The 15,404-nt window shown below is 55.1% G+C and overlaps 1 protein-coding gene across 2 annotated transcripts; it reads left to right on the top strand.

Moving 5' to 3' along the window:
• The first annotated feature begins 4,231 nt into the window (after positions 1-4,231).
• Positions 4,232-15,192, top strand: PTGES3L (prostaglandin E synthase 3 like). Of its 2 annotated transcripts, none has more exons than XM_084615680.1 (8): positions 4,232-4,360; positions 8,065-8,178; positions 8,336-8,402; positions 9,065-9,163; positions 11,537-11,626; positions 13,059-13,112; positions 13,866-13,894; positions 14,355-15,192. In XM_084615680.1, the coding sequence occupies exons 1-7, from the start codon at positions 4,338-4,340 to the stop codon at positions 13,875-13,877; spliced, it is 459 nt and encodes a 152-aa protein (XP_084471806.1). In that variant the 5' UTR covers positions 4,232-4,337; the 3' UTR covers positions 13,878-13,894; positions 14,355-15,192. The 2 variants fall into 2 exon arrangements, with proteins under 2 accessions (XP_084471806.1, XP_084471807.1); XM_084615681.1 differs by lacking the exon at positions 4,232-4,360 and adding an exon at positions 5,319-5,414 and having other exon boundaries at positions 14,355-15,191.
• The last annotated feature ends 212 nt before the right edge of the window (positions 15,193-15,404 follow it).

The raw sequence follows: 15,404 nt of genomic DNA, 5'->3' as shown, positions 1-15,404 counted from the left end.
AAAGTCCTTTGCGATGGGCGCTGTTATTAACGATACGGGAGGGTCACGCACCGTCCCCCGCTCCCACCCCAAGCCAGGGGTTCTTTGTGTCCTTGACTCTGCCCTCTGCCCCTCTTCACCCCATACCTAGTTCCCCCTTTCGACCCCTACCAGGGGGTTTGTGTTGTCTCCTGTGTACCCTTCCCCTCAGGCCTGGGGTTTTGTTGGCCCCACCTTCCCCCCACCCTCCCTTAGAAGGGCCTGGAGAGCACTGCCAAAGCAGCATGCTTAGCTTCAAGTGTGGGACACTTGGTGGCTCTGTGGGACCCTTTCAGGCTGATTAAGGAGGCCAGAGACTGATCATGGTGTGGCTGGCTAATCTCAGCCCGTCAGCCCTGTGTGGAAGGTCGAGGTGCCGTCATGTAGACATGTGGAGCTCATGGTTCATAAGAAAGGACAGAACGTTTGAGATATGTAACTAACAGTCCCCTGTGCTCTAATTTTCACTCTTCAAACCACAGACTCACCTAACTTCTTGCATGGATCGTGGGTGCTCTAGTCCCGTTGGGACTTCCTGTGCTAAGAAATATAATTGTAGCTACCTCTAGAGGACACATAATACACTCCACTCTGTGCACATCTAATCACATGGAGGAGGGTGACAAAGGTAACTGGTTTCCAAGCTGGTGGAGTTCAAGTGTAGGGAAACAGGGGATTCCTATAAGGAATGAGGGAGGCAACCTAGTGACGGAGGATGTGGAAAAAGCTAATGTACTCAATGCTTTTTTTGCCTCTGTCTTCACGAACAAGGTCAGCTCCCAGACTGCTGTGCTGGGCATCACAACATGGGGAATAGATGGCCAGCCCTCTGTGGACAAAGAGGTGGTTAGGGACTATTTAGAAAAACTGGACGTGCACAAGTCCATGGGGCCGGACGAGTTGCATCCAAGAGTGCTGAAGGAATTGGTGGCTGTGATTGCAGAGCCATTGGCCATTATCTTTGAAAACTCGTGGCGAACGGGGGAAGTCCCGGATGACTGGAAAAAGGCTAATGTAGTGCCAATCTTTAAAAAAAGGGAAGAAGGAGGATCCTGGGAACTACAGGCCAGTCAGCCTCACTTCAGTCTCCGGAAAAATCATGGAGCAGGTCCTCAAAGAATCAATCCTGAAGCACTTACATGAGAGGAAAGTGATCAGGAACAGTCAGCATGGATTCACCAAGGGAAGGTCATGCCTGACTAATCTAATTGCCTTCTATGATGAGATTACTGGTTCTGTGGATGAAGGGAAAGCAGTGGATGTATTGTATCTTGACTTTAGCAAAGCTTTTGACACGGTCTCCCAAAGTATCCTTGTCAGCAAGTTAAGGAAGTATGGGCTGGATGAATGCACGATAAGGTGGGCAGAAAGCTGGCTAGATTGTCGGGCTCAACGGGTAGTGATCAATGGCTCCATGTCTAGTTGGCAGCCGGTGTCAAGTGGAGTGCCCCAAGGGTCGGTCCTGGGGCCGGTTTTGTTCAATATCTTCATAAATGATCTGGAGGATGGTGTGGATTGCACTCTCAGCAAATTTGCGGATGATACTAAACTGGGAGGAGTGGTAGATACGCTGGAGGGCAGGGATAGGATACAGAGGGACCTAGACAAATTGGAGGATTGGGCCAAAAGAAATCTGATGAGGTTCAATAAGGATAAGTGCAGGGTCCTGCACTTAGGACGGAAGAACCCAATGCACCGCTACAGACTAGGGACCGAATGGCTAGGCAGCAGTTCTGCGGAAAAGGACCAAGGGGTGACAGTGGACGAGAAGCTGGATATGAGCCAGCAGTGTGCCCTTGTTGCCAAGAAGGCCAATGGCATTTTGGGATGTATAAGTAGGGGCATAGCGAGCAGATCGAGGGACGTGATCGTCCCCCTCTATTTGACATTGGTGAGGCCTCATCTGGAGTAGTGTGTCCAGTTTTGGGCCCCACACTACAAGAAGGATGTGGATAAATTGGAGAGAGTCCAGCGAAGGGCAACAAGAATGATTAGGGGCCTGGAACACATGAGTTATGAGGAGAGGCTGAGGGAACTGGGATTGTTTAGTCTGCAGAAGAGAAGAATGAGGGGGGATTTGATAGCTGCTTTCGACTACCTGAGAGGTAGTTCCAGAGAGGATGGTTCTAGACTATTCTCAGTGGTGGAAGAGGACAGGACAAGGAGTAATGGTCTCAAGTTGCAGTGGGGGAGATTTAGGTTGGATATTAGGAAAAACTTTTTCACTAGGAGGGTGGTGAAACACTGGAATGCGTTGCCTAGGGAGGTGGTGGAATCTCCTTCCTTAGAAGTTTTTAAGGTCAGGCTTGACAAAGCCCTGGCTGGGATGATTTAATTGGGTATGGGTCCTGCTTTTGAGCAGGGGGTTGGACTAGATGACCTCCTGAGGTCCCTTCCAACCCTGATATTCTATGATTCTATGAACAGGGAGACACATAATCTTTCTCCACAAATGCAGTCACTCCACAGAGGTTAGGTTGGGGAGACCATGACATGACAATTGTCCAGCTTGCAGGGAAGAAATTTGTTATTGTAACTGGTGTTGTCATGGAGAACAACCAAAATAATCCTTAGCCCTCACATCACACTTAACCATCAGTAACTAAAGGGTAAAAAATGGAACCTGCATTATCAAGCCATCAGCAATGAAAAATACCCCAGCTGGAGAGTGCCGCACAGAGCCTCTCAGTCATCTATGATTCATTAAAGGAAACTTCCGCAGAATCATTTTGTTTTCAGTAATAGACTCGCATGTATCCATGGTAAATCATTTTTATTTACTTCTGCAGTTGAAATCAGGAGGGTGACAGGACTGTGCGAGACAAATACAATTCCTGCTGTCCATGAACCACTGTAGCCTTCATTACAGGTGGAATTAATGAGAATGCCGGGTTAAAGGACTCAAGCAGAGAGTTTTCACTTTAAAGTTCAGCCTCATTAAGACACAGATTGCAGCCAGCTGTCTTTTTGGAAATGGCAATGGGAGATTTTGCTGCAAGAGTTTTTCTTGAGTAAAGCTTTATGGAAGCAGCAATCCTGCTTCCCCTGGTAATTTTAATTTATATGGTAATGGATGGGGATGTCCCAGTGGGAGTGCATGTGTCCCAGATGATGAAGGGGAAAACCATCATTTAGATCTGCAAGTTCACCCCTTTGCATATTCTTCTCAGACTTGTGATTGTAGAAATGCAATGAGAGGATAAATGTTCTAGCCAGAAGGAAACTGAGTGATGCATGTTCTTTTTATGAACAGTAGACACATTAGATTGTATCAGGCATTTCTAGGGGCTTTTCATCTTTGCCACAACTTACTGACACAACTAGGGTGACCAGACAGCAAATGTGAAAAATCAGGACGGGGGTAATAGGAGCCTATATAAGAAAAAGACTCAAAAACTGGGACTGTCCCTATAAAATCGGGACATCTGGTCACCCTAGACACCACCCTATTCACCCTCACAGTTGGTGAGACAGGCAGACAAGCACAGAGAGGTGAAGGTTACATAGCAAGACAGCCGTACAGCCAGAAATGGAACCTGTGGGCAATTTTCTCAAACTTAGCTGCCTAAAATGTAGGGCCTAAATCCATATTGGGCACCCAAATAAGTGGTCTGATTTTCAGAGGTGCTGAGCACCACAGCTCCCCTTGACCCCAGGCTTTAGCAGGGCTGGGTCAGAACCACTCCGCTCAAGAGCACACAGAGTGACAGGCCAGGCCTGGCTGCTGCTCTGAATATCAACATGGACAAAGCCAAATTAGCAGAGGGGCCGTATGCAAGGCATGGGAGAGGAGAGGGCGTTTTCCCCACAGCTCTTGGTACTGACACCACACATCCTATTGACCTAAAGAGAATTACCAATCCGGTGGGTCCTATCAGGGCCCAGATTCCCCGTATAGGATGCAACAGGCAAGGTAGTTTGGGACAGCATAATACTGGGGGGCAGCAAACCGCCAGTGACCGTTTATCTGGGTGACGCTGGGCTAGCAGGGGATGGACACTGGCTAGTCCATCAAGGGCAGCACAAGCCCTAGTGCCCCCTCAGACCCCCATCCTTGGCATTAGGTTTCAGGGTTAGAGGAACGTAGTCACTGCATCCCCCGCTCCAGTCCAGCCTCCAGTCCAGCCCGCTACGCTCCAGTCCCCCGCTCCAGTCCAGCCTCCTGTGTCTGCGCCTTCAGAGGAAGCCACTACTCACAAAGCCCCAGAACCGTAATTCCCCTGCCCTCCAGGAGGAGACTGGTCTGGAGCTGGACTCTTTCCTCCTGTTACCTGCACTCTTGTTTATCTGGCTCATGTATCACAACTTGTCAGTCGCTTATGCCCTCAGTTCTCTCTCCAGGGTAAGTGAGCCAGGACCCACATGCTCCAGCCGAAGCCAAGGGGGAAAGGGGCCACACCAGCGATCTGCATCTCTGGTGTTTGTTTTCCCACTGTCAACTGTGCTTAACCCCGCTGCAGCAGTAGGCAACAGAGAGCATGGGGGGGGGCTCCCAGGCTTTTCGGGGGTCCTCCTGTCCTAGTACCCTATACACAGGGCAGGGGGTAGCTATAGGCAATAGAGAGTGACCGCCAGCCCCCACTTGGGTCACTGCCCCCCCCGGTCACTGCCCCCCCCGCCTGGGACGGGACCCCCGGGACCCCACTCGAGTCACCCCATTTCACCTTGCCTGTGACCAGGTGGTGCTCTCACCTCTGCACAAGAGAGGTTGCTCCCAGGTGCGGGGTTCGTGCACCCCTGACCACATGGTGCTGGGATCAGCGCCCCCTTGGCACCCGCAGACTGGGCGTAATCATCCCCAGTGCTGTACGAATCTGGGTGGAGGGACCATGCTCCCTGCTGGCCTTGGCTTGGTGGGGAGGAGGCAGGAGGGGCTGAGGACCCGCTGTGATGCAGCTCCAGCACCAATGGCTCCTACGCACCCCCAAGCTGCCCCACGGGAGGGGGGTCACCTCTGGAACGTGCCCTTCTACAGCCCCTGTCATCCACAGCCCCTCAGGATAGAGGCCACTATCCCCACGACAGAAGGGGAAACTGAGTCACGGCATGGGGAAAGTGATTTGGCCAAGGTCAGAGCAAGCCAGTGGCACCGTCAAGAAAGGAACCCGGGAGTCCTAGCCCCAAGCCCTAGATACCCCCCTCCCGCAGCAGGACGAGAACCCAGGAGTCCTGACCCCCACCCCCATCTCAGCCTATGACAGCGCAGGGTGCCGCGGGGGGCTCGGTGGCCCGGGCTGGGGGATCCCGGCCACAGCGGGGAGCCGGGTCCCGCGGGGTCGGGCCGGGCGCAGCGTGTCCCTGACGGGCGCTGGCAGCTGAAGCGGCCCGAGCTCCGCCCGCAGCCCAAAATAGCGGCGGCCGGGCACCGCCTCCAGAGCCAGCCCGGCCATGGCGAGGTGAGTGTGGGGCGGGCGGCAGCCTGGACCCGCGGGGAACGCGACCCCCGGGACCCCCCTCGGGCCACCCCAGCGACCGCCAGCCCCCACTTGGGTCACTGCCCCCCCCGTCTGGGACGGGACCCCCCTCGGGCCACCCCAGCGACCGCCAGCCCCCACTTGGGTCACTGCCCCCCCCGTCTGGGACGGGACCCCTCTCGGGCCACCCCAGCGACCGCCAGCCCCCACTTGGGTCACTGCCCCCCCCGTCTGGGACGGGACCCCCGGGACCCCCCTCGGGCCACCCCAGCGACCGCCAGCCCCCACTTGGGTCACTGCCCCCCCCGTCTGGGACGGGACCCCCCTCGGGCCACCCCAGCGACCGCCAGCCCCCACTTGGGTCACTGCCCCCCCCGTCTGGGACGGGACCCCTCTCGGGCCACCCCAGCGACCGCCAGCCCCCACTTGGGTCACTGCCCCCCCCGTCTGGGACGGGACCCCCGGGACCCCCCTCGGGCCACCCCAGCGACCGCCAGCCCCCACTTGGGTCACTGCCCCCCCCGTCTGGGACGGGACCCCCGGGACCCCCCTCGGGCCACCCCAGCGACCGCCAGCCCCCACTTGGGTCACTGCCCCCCCCGTCTGGGACGGGACCCCCGGGACCCCCCTCGGGCCACCCCAGCGACCGCCAGCCCCCACTTGGGTCACTGCCCCCCCCCCGTCTGGGACGGGACCCCCGGGACCCCCCTCGGGCCACCCCAGCGACCGCCAGCCCCCACTTGGGTCACTGCCCCCCCGTCTGGGACGGGACCCCCGGGACCCCACTCGGGCCACCCCAGCGACCGCCAGCCCCCACTTGGGTCACTGCCCCCCCGTCTGGGACGGGACCCCCGGGACCCCACTCGGGCCACCCCAGCGACCGCCAGCCCCCACTTGGGTCACTGGGACACACCCTCAGCTGGGACTTTTCCTGTCTGACTGGAACCTGGAAAGTGTCCTGCATGTTGGAAACACTCCCACTTATTCCAGCCCTAGGAACTCCTGTGAGACATCCCAGCTGGCCCGGGGCCCCTCCTTGCCCCACCACACAGCGGGAGGGAAGGCTGTGTCACTCAGGGAACACACACAGCCCAGGCCAGGAGCCTCCCTGCCTTGGGGGACAGGCTTGGGCTAGCAGGGCTTGGGCTAGTGCTTTCCAAATAGCTATGTAGACAACTCTTTAAGTTGGGGCTGGAGGAGCTCAGGCTCTGAAGCCTCCAGAGGGGGGTGAGCTTCAGAGCCCAAGCTGCAACCTCAAAGCCTGTCTACACAGCTAGTTGGAGAGCACCAGCCAAGCTGGCTCGCCCAAGTCCATGGGCTGGCCGGGGAGGCTGGTTGCTGCAGCGTGTGCAGTCAGACCCTGGGTGGCCCGGGCCAGCGGAATGTAGAGGGCTCCTGTAACACGACTCCACGGTGAATTCTGGGCCCTGCTTGGGCTGTCTTGTCTCCTGCCCTTGCCCTGCTGAGAAGCGGAGGCAAATGCCATGGGGAAATGGGAATTTGCTTCCCTGAGCCTCAGCCCAGGCTGCTTACGGGCCTTGCAGCCTTCGGCTCTTGCAGATGGCAGCCGCCTATGGGGCAAAGAAGAGAGGTGACTATAAAGCAGGGGGCTGCTCAGGTGAATGAGACCACATGGCAGTAGGGCGACCCCCGGAATCTGTCCCCAGAAAAGCAAAGTCTCCCTAGGGGCTGGGCTTCACTGGCAGTTACAGACGCTGAATGAATTTGTTCTGAGTCGGTGCGAATCTCTGTTACCTGGTGGCAGCCAGCAGGGCCCAGTGAAACGTGGAGGGATGCCCAGCAGTGCAGTCAGCATGCCCCGATTTATTTCAGTCTCTGCTCACTACGGATTAAACAAAACCCTGCTCCCCGGGCCCCACAGCTCCTCTTTCCCCACAGCCCAGACCCCATGGTGCAGTGGCTGGGGCTCTGCCTGGCAGGCAGGGATGACTTTTCAGATCTAGTATCAGGGGGTAGCCATGTTAGTCTGTGTCCACAAAAACAACAAGGAGTCTGGTGGCCCCACTAGTCTTTAAGGGGCCACCAGACTCCTTGTTGTTTTCCAGATTTTGCTGTTTTCCTCAGACCTCTTGCCCAGCAGCGCTTGCCTGGGCACTCTCCGGGGCAAGGGCAGCGGCCTGGGGGGTTGGGACTGCGCTCCCGTGAGCGATTGTGCTTAGTAAGGGCCGTCCCTTGGCCTCGCACACACAGTCTGTACAATAACTTCACTCTCAAAAGCACGAGTCTTGTGCCTCTGGGAGGTCCCTCTCGGAGCACATGGTGCTACAGGATTCTCAGCACCTCAGTGACAGAGAGAGAGGCCAGTTCCCGGGACGCTGTAAAGATAAAATGATGCTTTTTGGAAGTGTAACAACAGGTTTGATGAATCTGCAGCCAGCTTCTCGCCTGCCCCCTTTTCCTGGGTCTCGCCCGCTCCCTGTTCCTACATGCCAATTGTCTGGCCCGGATTGGTGTAACAAGGGCAGCTTACCGCTGCTCTGATAACTCCGCACAATGCCTTACACACAACCTGCTGCTGTGGGGTGCCGTGAGACGAAGGTGATACAGAAATGCCAGCTCTAACTCTGCTCCCTGGGATTCATCCCTCCTGAACGGTCTCTTGTTTGCCAAGGCAACCCGCAAAAACGCTGTGGTACGACCGCCCGTGGTACGTCTTCCTGGAGTTCTGCGTGGAGGACAGCACGGATGTTAAAGTCGACATTGAAGACCACCGGGTGGCGTTCAGGTGAGTGTCCAGCCCCACTACAGGCCCTGGTAACCGGCACTCGATGGCACGGCCCTGAACCGGGAGCTGTGCAGGGCAGAGCAGGGCAACCTCTTGTAGATCGTCACAGAGGAGTTCCAAGCCCAGTTCTGAGCTAACTGAGTTTGTGTTTTGGCAGCTGTAAAAATGCAGATGGTGTGGAGATGTACAACGAGATCAACCTCTACGCCAAGGTGAACTCCAAGGTAAGCAGCCGCCCTTTGCAGTGAGGCATGGATGAACCATGCTTGCGGAGCCCAACTCCTGCCGGCCTCAATGCTGCCAAAGGGACCGTGAGTTTATGACAACCCGTGGAACAGTTTGGGTGACAGGGGGAGTGATTTGCCTCCATGCTGGCCAAGGCCATCCTGGCCTATCACGTCATGTGATCTCATTGCTCAGACAAGAGCATGACCCCAGACACCCACCATCCCCAGAGGTTGGGGGACCTGGCTGGACAGCCAACAAGGGATGCCATCAGCCTTACCCATCCCTTCCCATCAGCCCCCAGCAATGCTTTGTTTTGGGTTGTGGCCATCGCGGCCTGCATCCAGGGGATTTTGCCCAGCTAAGTGAATCAGAGACACCCAGCAGGCCCAGCTGCATGGAGAAGATGGTTCAAGGCTGTCACATGTATCCCCAGGAAAGCCCCCTCTTCTCCTGCATTCTCCTCTTATAGCCAGCTCTCCCATGCCCAGATTTGCACCTCAATTCCTGCAGGCTGAGTCTTGGTCTCCAGGGACTTTTCCATGTGTCTCAGAGCTTGGGAAGGGCTCCATTTTAATTCTGGGCATCTTGGCTTATTGAGAGGGAGAGAGGTGCCCAGAAGCCATGTCAGGCAAGGTGTCTTTGTTCTGTCCCTTGGCAGGACTCGCAGCAGAAGCGCTCTGACCGCTCCATCACCTGCTTCATAAGGAAGTGGAAGGAGAAGGTGGCATGGCCGCGCCTCACCAAGGAGAACATCAAGGTAAACCCAGGGCCTGAGCAGCCGGGGCCCCTTCCTTTGGAGTCGGTTTTTCCTCAGTGAAAAGCTGAGAGTTTCTCCCACCTGTGGGTGCCATGCTATGCAGTGTGGGCACTGCCAGGGGTTGGCACAGCACAGTCTGCTGCTATGCTCTGGCATTGCTGGTTTGGATTTTATGCCCTGTTTAGTGCTGGTGAAAGGCGCCAGGTAAGCAGCTCCCAGAGACTGAAATCCTCTGGCTGTAGAGCAGGTACCACAGACACCAGCCTAGCACCACTCACTGCACCTGGCTCAGCCCTGATGGGTGAGACCCTGGGGGGGGGCAGCTTGGACTCCTAAGCTCCTTGGGACAGAAACCTTCTCTCTGTTCTGTGTGTGCAACGCCCTGCATGGAAGGGCCCTGAACCATGAGCAGAGCTCCTAGGCACCACCACATGGTTTTACAAAAGGTAGATATGGGTTTACAAAAGGTAGATCGTGCCAAACCAACTTGATCTCCTTCTTTGAGAAAGTAACAGAATTTTTAGACAAAGGAAACACAGTGGATCTAATTTACCTCTATTTCAGTAAGGCGTCTGATACCGTGCCACATGGGGAATTATTAGTTAAATTGGAAAAGATGGGGCTCAATATGAAAATTGAAAGGTGGATAAGGAATTGGTTAAAGGGGAGACTACAACGGGTCCTACTGAAAGGTGAACTGTCAGGCTGGAGGGAGGTTACCAGTGGAGTTCCTCAGGGATCAGTTTTGGGACCAATCTTTTTATTACTGACCCCAGCACAAAAAGTGGGAGTGTGCTAATAAAGTTTGCGGATGATACAAAGCTGGGAGGTATTGCCAATTTAGAGAGAGACCGGGATATCATACAGGAACATCTGGATGACCTTGTAAACTGGAGTAATAGTAATAGGATGAAATTTAATAGTGAGAAGCTGAAGGTCATGCATTTAGGGATTAATAACAAGGATTTTAGTTATAAGCTGAGGATGCATCAATTAGAAGTAACGGAGGAGGAGGAGAAGGACCTTGGAGTATTGGTTGATCATAGGATGACTATGAGCCACCAATGTGATGTGGCCGTGAAAAAAGCTAATGCGGTCTTGGGATGCATCAGGCGAGGTATTTCCAGTAGAGATAAGGAGGTTTTAGTACTGTTATACAAGGCCCTGGTGAGACCTCACCTGGAATACTGTGTGCAGTTCTGGTCTCCCATGTTTAAGAAGGATGAATTCAAACTGGAACAGGTGCAGAGAAGGGCTACTAGGATGATCCGAGGAATGGAAAACCTGTCTTATGAAAGGAGACTTAAGGAGCTTGGCTTGTTTAGCCTAGCCAAAAGAAGGTTGAGGGGAGATATGATTCCTCTCTCTAAATATATCAGAGGGATAAATACCGGAGAGGGAGAGGAATTATTTAAGCTCAGTACCAATGTGGACACAAGAACAAATGGATACAAAATGGTCATTGGGAAGTTTAGACTTGAAATTAGACAAAGGTTTCTAACCATCAGAGGAGTGAAGTTCTGGAATAGCCTTCCAAGGGAAGCAGTGGGGGCAAAAGACCTATCTGGCTTTTAGATTAAACTCGATTAAGTTTATGGAGGAGATGGTATGATCGGATAACATGATTTTGGGAATTAATTGATCTTTGACTATTAGTGGTAAATAGGCCCAATGGCCTGTAATGGGATGTTAGATGGGGTGGGATCTGAGTTACTACAGAGAATTCTTTCCTGGGTGTCTGGCTGGTGAATCTTGCCCACATGCTCAGGGTTTAGCTGATCGCCATATTTGGGGTCGGGAAGGAATTTTCCTCCAGGGCAGATTGGAAGAGGCCCTGGAGGTTTTTCGCCTTCCTCTGTAGCATGGGGCACGGGGTCACTTGCTGGAGGATTCTCTCCTCCTTGAAGTCTTTAAACCCTGATTTGAGGACTTCAATAGCTCAGACATAGGTGAGAGGTTTTTCGCAGGAGTGGGTGGGTGAGATTCTGTGGTCTGCGTTGTGCAGGAGGTCGGACTAGATGATCATAATGGTCCCTTCTGACCTTAATATCTATGAATTACACCACTATTCAGTTCATGACAACAGAGCCCCATGCTGGACTGCTGACAAGGGGCTGCTGAACAGCCATCAGCCGGTAGTGACTGCTGGGCACAACTGGTCTGGGCCAAATCTCCATAAGTGCCTTAAATCCTCAAACTCAGGCTGGGGTGGAACCACACTCTAAAGGTGGAAGGCCTCAGAACTCCCCCTCTCCCCCCTCTTTGTCCATATCCCATCCCCAGCCAGTCCCCCCGCCCCCCAAAGGCATCAGACTTGCTGCATTCGGTGCTGCGCTGCCCTGTTGTGATGCTGTTTCTCCTGCTTGCTCATAGCCAGTCTGGCTGTTTGTGGACTTTGATAACTGGCGAGACTGGGAAGGGGATGAGGAGGTGGAAAGGGCCATGGCTGAGCAGTATGCAGAGGTAAGTCTTAGGTTACTGCATTTATATTTGGGTCTGAGCAGTGGGATAGCAGCATCACAAGATCCCAAGCAGTGACCTGAGGCCCCATGCGGAGTATGCAGTACCCGCTGGGGGCGAGACCTTCTGGGCACAGGTGTTGTAGGGGGCCTTCCTCAGTTATCCTTGTTTCATGTTACTCAATGCCAAGTTCTTGGGTCAGGAGGAAAGTCTGAGCATTAGTATCAGTAAAGTGTCAATTATACAATACAGGCAAGTGCTGCTGCACTTTGTAAAACCTATTGTGAGACTCAATTAATGTGATTAAATGACTGTCCATAAAACCAACATCTCCACCAGGCACTGCCTGGGTAATGTCCCAGCTTGTCTTAAAAATTCACTGTTGACTCCAGACTGAATGGTTAGAGCAGCAGTTCTCAACCCACGGCCTAATTAGCACAATGCCGTGGCCCAGCTGTGTCCTAAAGGCTGCTTGCCCACCCAGTGGGGTCCAGGCTGCCCAGCATGGCAGGGGTCTGGGGCTGCTGGCTGGCCCCACTTTGTGGAGGGGTCTCTGGGCGGGAGGCGTTGGGCATAGGGGTCTGTGGGGGCACGCTGTGGTTCTCAACCTGCAGCCCAGGTAACACTGGGTAAGAGAAATTTCAGCTGTGGCTGTTGGTGTGTGGCTCAGTATCTCCACCAACTGGCTAGCAGCAGAAATGCACCATGGCTTTGCCCGAACTGGAGAGGTGAGGTATGGACAATAATAGCAGGACATGGATCTTAATTCACAGCCAGGGAGGAGTAAGAGCGATAGTGGGAGAACTATGGAGTAGAAGCCCTGCTATTTCTGTCTAGCTAGGTACTTATCTGGCCCCCATGAGTATCTGAGCACCTCCCAGTCACTGCAGTTAGCCTCACAGCCCCCCTGAGAGACAGGGAAGCATCAACCCCATGGTACAGAGGGGGAACAGGCCCTGAGATAAGGGACTTGTCCAAGGTCACACAGGGAGTCTGACTGAGCCAGGGATTGAACTCGGTCTTTTGCAACCCAATCCAGTGCCCCATCCAGCTAATCAACCATCCTACCCCACGATAGCAGGGGGTCTGTCTTACATAGAGCACCATTATGGGAGCTGCTTTCAACAGGAGTGAGGAGGGTCCAAGATGGCCACTGCCACTGGGCTAAAATCCAGTGGAAACCTTGGGGTACAACCTGCAGCCAAAGTCCCTTCCAGCCTAGCACCCACGCTGAGCAAGGTTTGGACGAACCAGTTGAGCCAAGCATGCACAGCACATGTGCTTATCCCTCTCCCCCCTGTGGGTCTGTGTCACAAGGGGCAGCTGGGATTCTTGGGGGTGGAAGACACTGCCTGGGAGCAGAAGGGACTCCAGCCCTGCCACCTTTGTTGTGGGTTCCTTTCTTTATTCTCATGACTGTCTGTTTCCCGTCCAGCTCCTGCAGAAGGTCACTGTTAAAGGCACACCCCCTGCAATGGACGACCTCGATGTAAGTACAGTTGGTCACTGCCTTGCTGAGACAGCAAGTTCTGGGTGGTTTTACAAATCCGGGCTCTTTGCCTCTGGCCCTCCATTTCATCCCAGTGCCCAAGCCTGGCTCCCAGCTGCTCCATCTCTGCCAGCCAATGTGGAGCCTCGTCTCAGCATGGACTAAAGCCAAACCTCTTCTAGGCCAACAGTTCTCTGAACTTCCACTATGCTAAGCGGCCCTGTGTTCTGGGTGTGGAGACCTGCTCTGTGTAACTGTGGGAACACCTCCCAGCATAACTGTCATTGCCCCTTTCATTGAAAAATACGCTTAGGAACACAGGAGGAGCAGGAAAGGAACCAGCAAGGAATCCCACCTCCTGCTACCCTGGGGTGCAGAGGAACAAATGGTGCATCTAATTCAGTATCAAACCTGTACAACTAGTACAGAACCCTCATTATGTTCCTGACCAGATACGCAGTGCAGCTCATCAAGGCAGGGTTCCTTCCGGACCCTGTGGCCATTAGCTTATGCCCAGCAGCATGTGGCCGAGGCTGGTTTTTCAGGTTTTCCTTCCACACTCTAGGTCCAACATATATTTCAGGGTCCTGGAAAAACTGGAAGTCTTGAGCATTTCTAACTTGCCTGGGTCCCAGGGTGTCTGGTACCATGGGCTGTCCTTGTTTCACTCCGTTCTATGGTCACACGTAGCATTAAGGGAAACACTCCGTGTCCTTTCTAAACTCACTGTCCAACTTTCCATCTCTTTTCCAGGATGACATTTGAAAGCACAGACCCTGGTGGTAAGAACTGCCCTGAAGCACTATCTGGCTGCAGCTGGGCCTGGTACTTGATGGGAGATGTGCGTGCAGACCTGCTGACAGTGGCCTCGATTAGTGCATGTATCACCCCTCGCTGCACTGGCAAATGCCCCCTGGGATCTGAATGGACTTAGGGGAGGCTGGCAGGGAAGAGAGCACTGGAAGCAGCCCGTATTCTCTGCCCTTCAAATTGTCTTCCTGGTTCGGGAGAGCTGGGTGCAGCTGGCATTCACTGGATCACCTGAGAGTGACAGAGCTGCCTGCCTTCCCACTATTCCCTGTACTACCTTGTCTCCCCTGTGGGCCTGACTGTCCCCCTGCTCTCATCCTGTCCCTTCTCTCCCCTTGAGGCCTGACTCCCTGCTCTGTCCCCACCCAGGGGCCCATTTTGCACTTCAGGGCCGCACGGCGCATTTGCTGACTGCCCTGTTTTTCCCCACAGAGACATGACAGCAGCTGCTGCGATGAAGCGAGTGGGGGAGGGAGGTCGCAGTGTAAGTGCCACGGTGGTTCAAACGTGCCAGGGACTCGCCTGCTTCAGACTTTGGCTCCAAATTGCACAATCATGGACCCTAGAACTGGAAAAGCCCTGAAGGGCCCATTTTGCCTGCCCTTGAAGTCGGACCCAGCGTGGGACTGTTTCCTATTGTATTGGGCAGTCTCGTTTCAAACACGCTAAGCCCTGGAGCTGCCACCACTTCCATTAGGAGACTGTTCCACAGCCGGACGCCGTTCAGTGGCAGTCAGGTTCCTGTGTCTCATTTCACCCCATTACTGCCACTTACACTGCCAAGAACCAGCCTGAGTCACTTCCCTCCCTCCCTCTCTGGCTCTGGGCTGATGGGGCTCAGATTTAGCTGCCGTCCCTGCTCAGGGCCTGCCCCTTGTTCCTCTTGTCCCGGGACCTTTCTCCGCTCGCCCGTCTCCCCCGGGCGTTTGCCGGGGGGAAGCAAAGTGGAGAGAAGGCCGGTTAATAAAGGATAATCCTGCCAGGCCGGCTGCTGTTCCTGTGTCTGGGTTTGCCGGCCACGCTGGGGCCCGTCTCCAAGTGCCCGAGAGGCCACCCCGCCCAGGGCACAGAGGGCACCGGGCGGCCCTCGCCTCTGGGGGCGGCTACGGGGCTGGCGCTGGCAGGGTCCAGGGGAGAAGCTGAGACCCCCCCGCCCCCAGGGCAGCCCCCAGGCCAGGCTGCTGCCCCAGCGAGGGGCAGGTTCAGCCCGCCCAGGTGGGGGGGGGGCGCTCGCAGACCCCCCCCCCCCAAACCCAGACCCATAGGACGGGCCGTGGGTCCCGGGGGACACGTGGGCCACAGGGTGAGACATGGGGGGCGCGGGACACGTGGGGGTGAGCGCCAGGGGAAAGCAGGTGGGCCCTGTGGGGGAGACAGGCACATGGCGTCATCCCCTCGCGCCGTGTGTCCCCTCCCGCTCGCCGGCCCCATCCGTCTTCGCCGGCCCTGTGTCCCCTCCCGCTCGCCGTCCCCACCCGTCTT

This window comes from Lepidochelys olivacea, assembly GCF_965140295.1.
Source record: "Lepidochelys olivacea isolate rLepOli2 genome assembly, chromosome: 27".
NCBI lineage: Eukaryota > Metazoa > Chordata > Testudines > Cheloniidae > Lepidochelys > Lepidochelys olivacea.
This window is presented reverse-complemented; position numbering and strand designations above follow the sequence as displayed.

Bases quoted from the DNA above. Each gene is read 5' to 3' on its own strand.
- PTGES3L (XM_084615680.1), top strand. From the start codon at position 4,338: ATGCCCTCAGTTCTCTCTCCAGG. The intron at 9,164-11,536 runs GTAAACCCAGGG...GCTTGCTCATAG, and splicing joins TCACCAAGGAGAACATCAAG to CCAGTCTGGCTGTTTGTGGA. The intron at 11,627-13,058 runs GTAAGTCTTAGG...TTTCCCGTCCAG, and splicing joins TGGCTGAGCAGTATGCAGAG to CTCCTGCAGAAGGTCACTGT.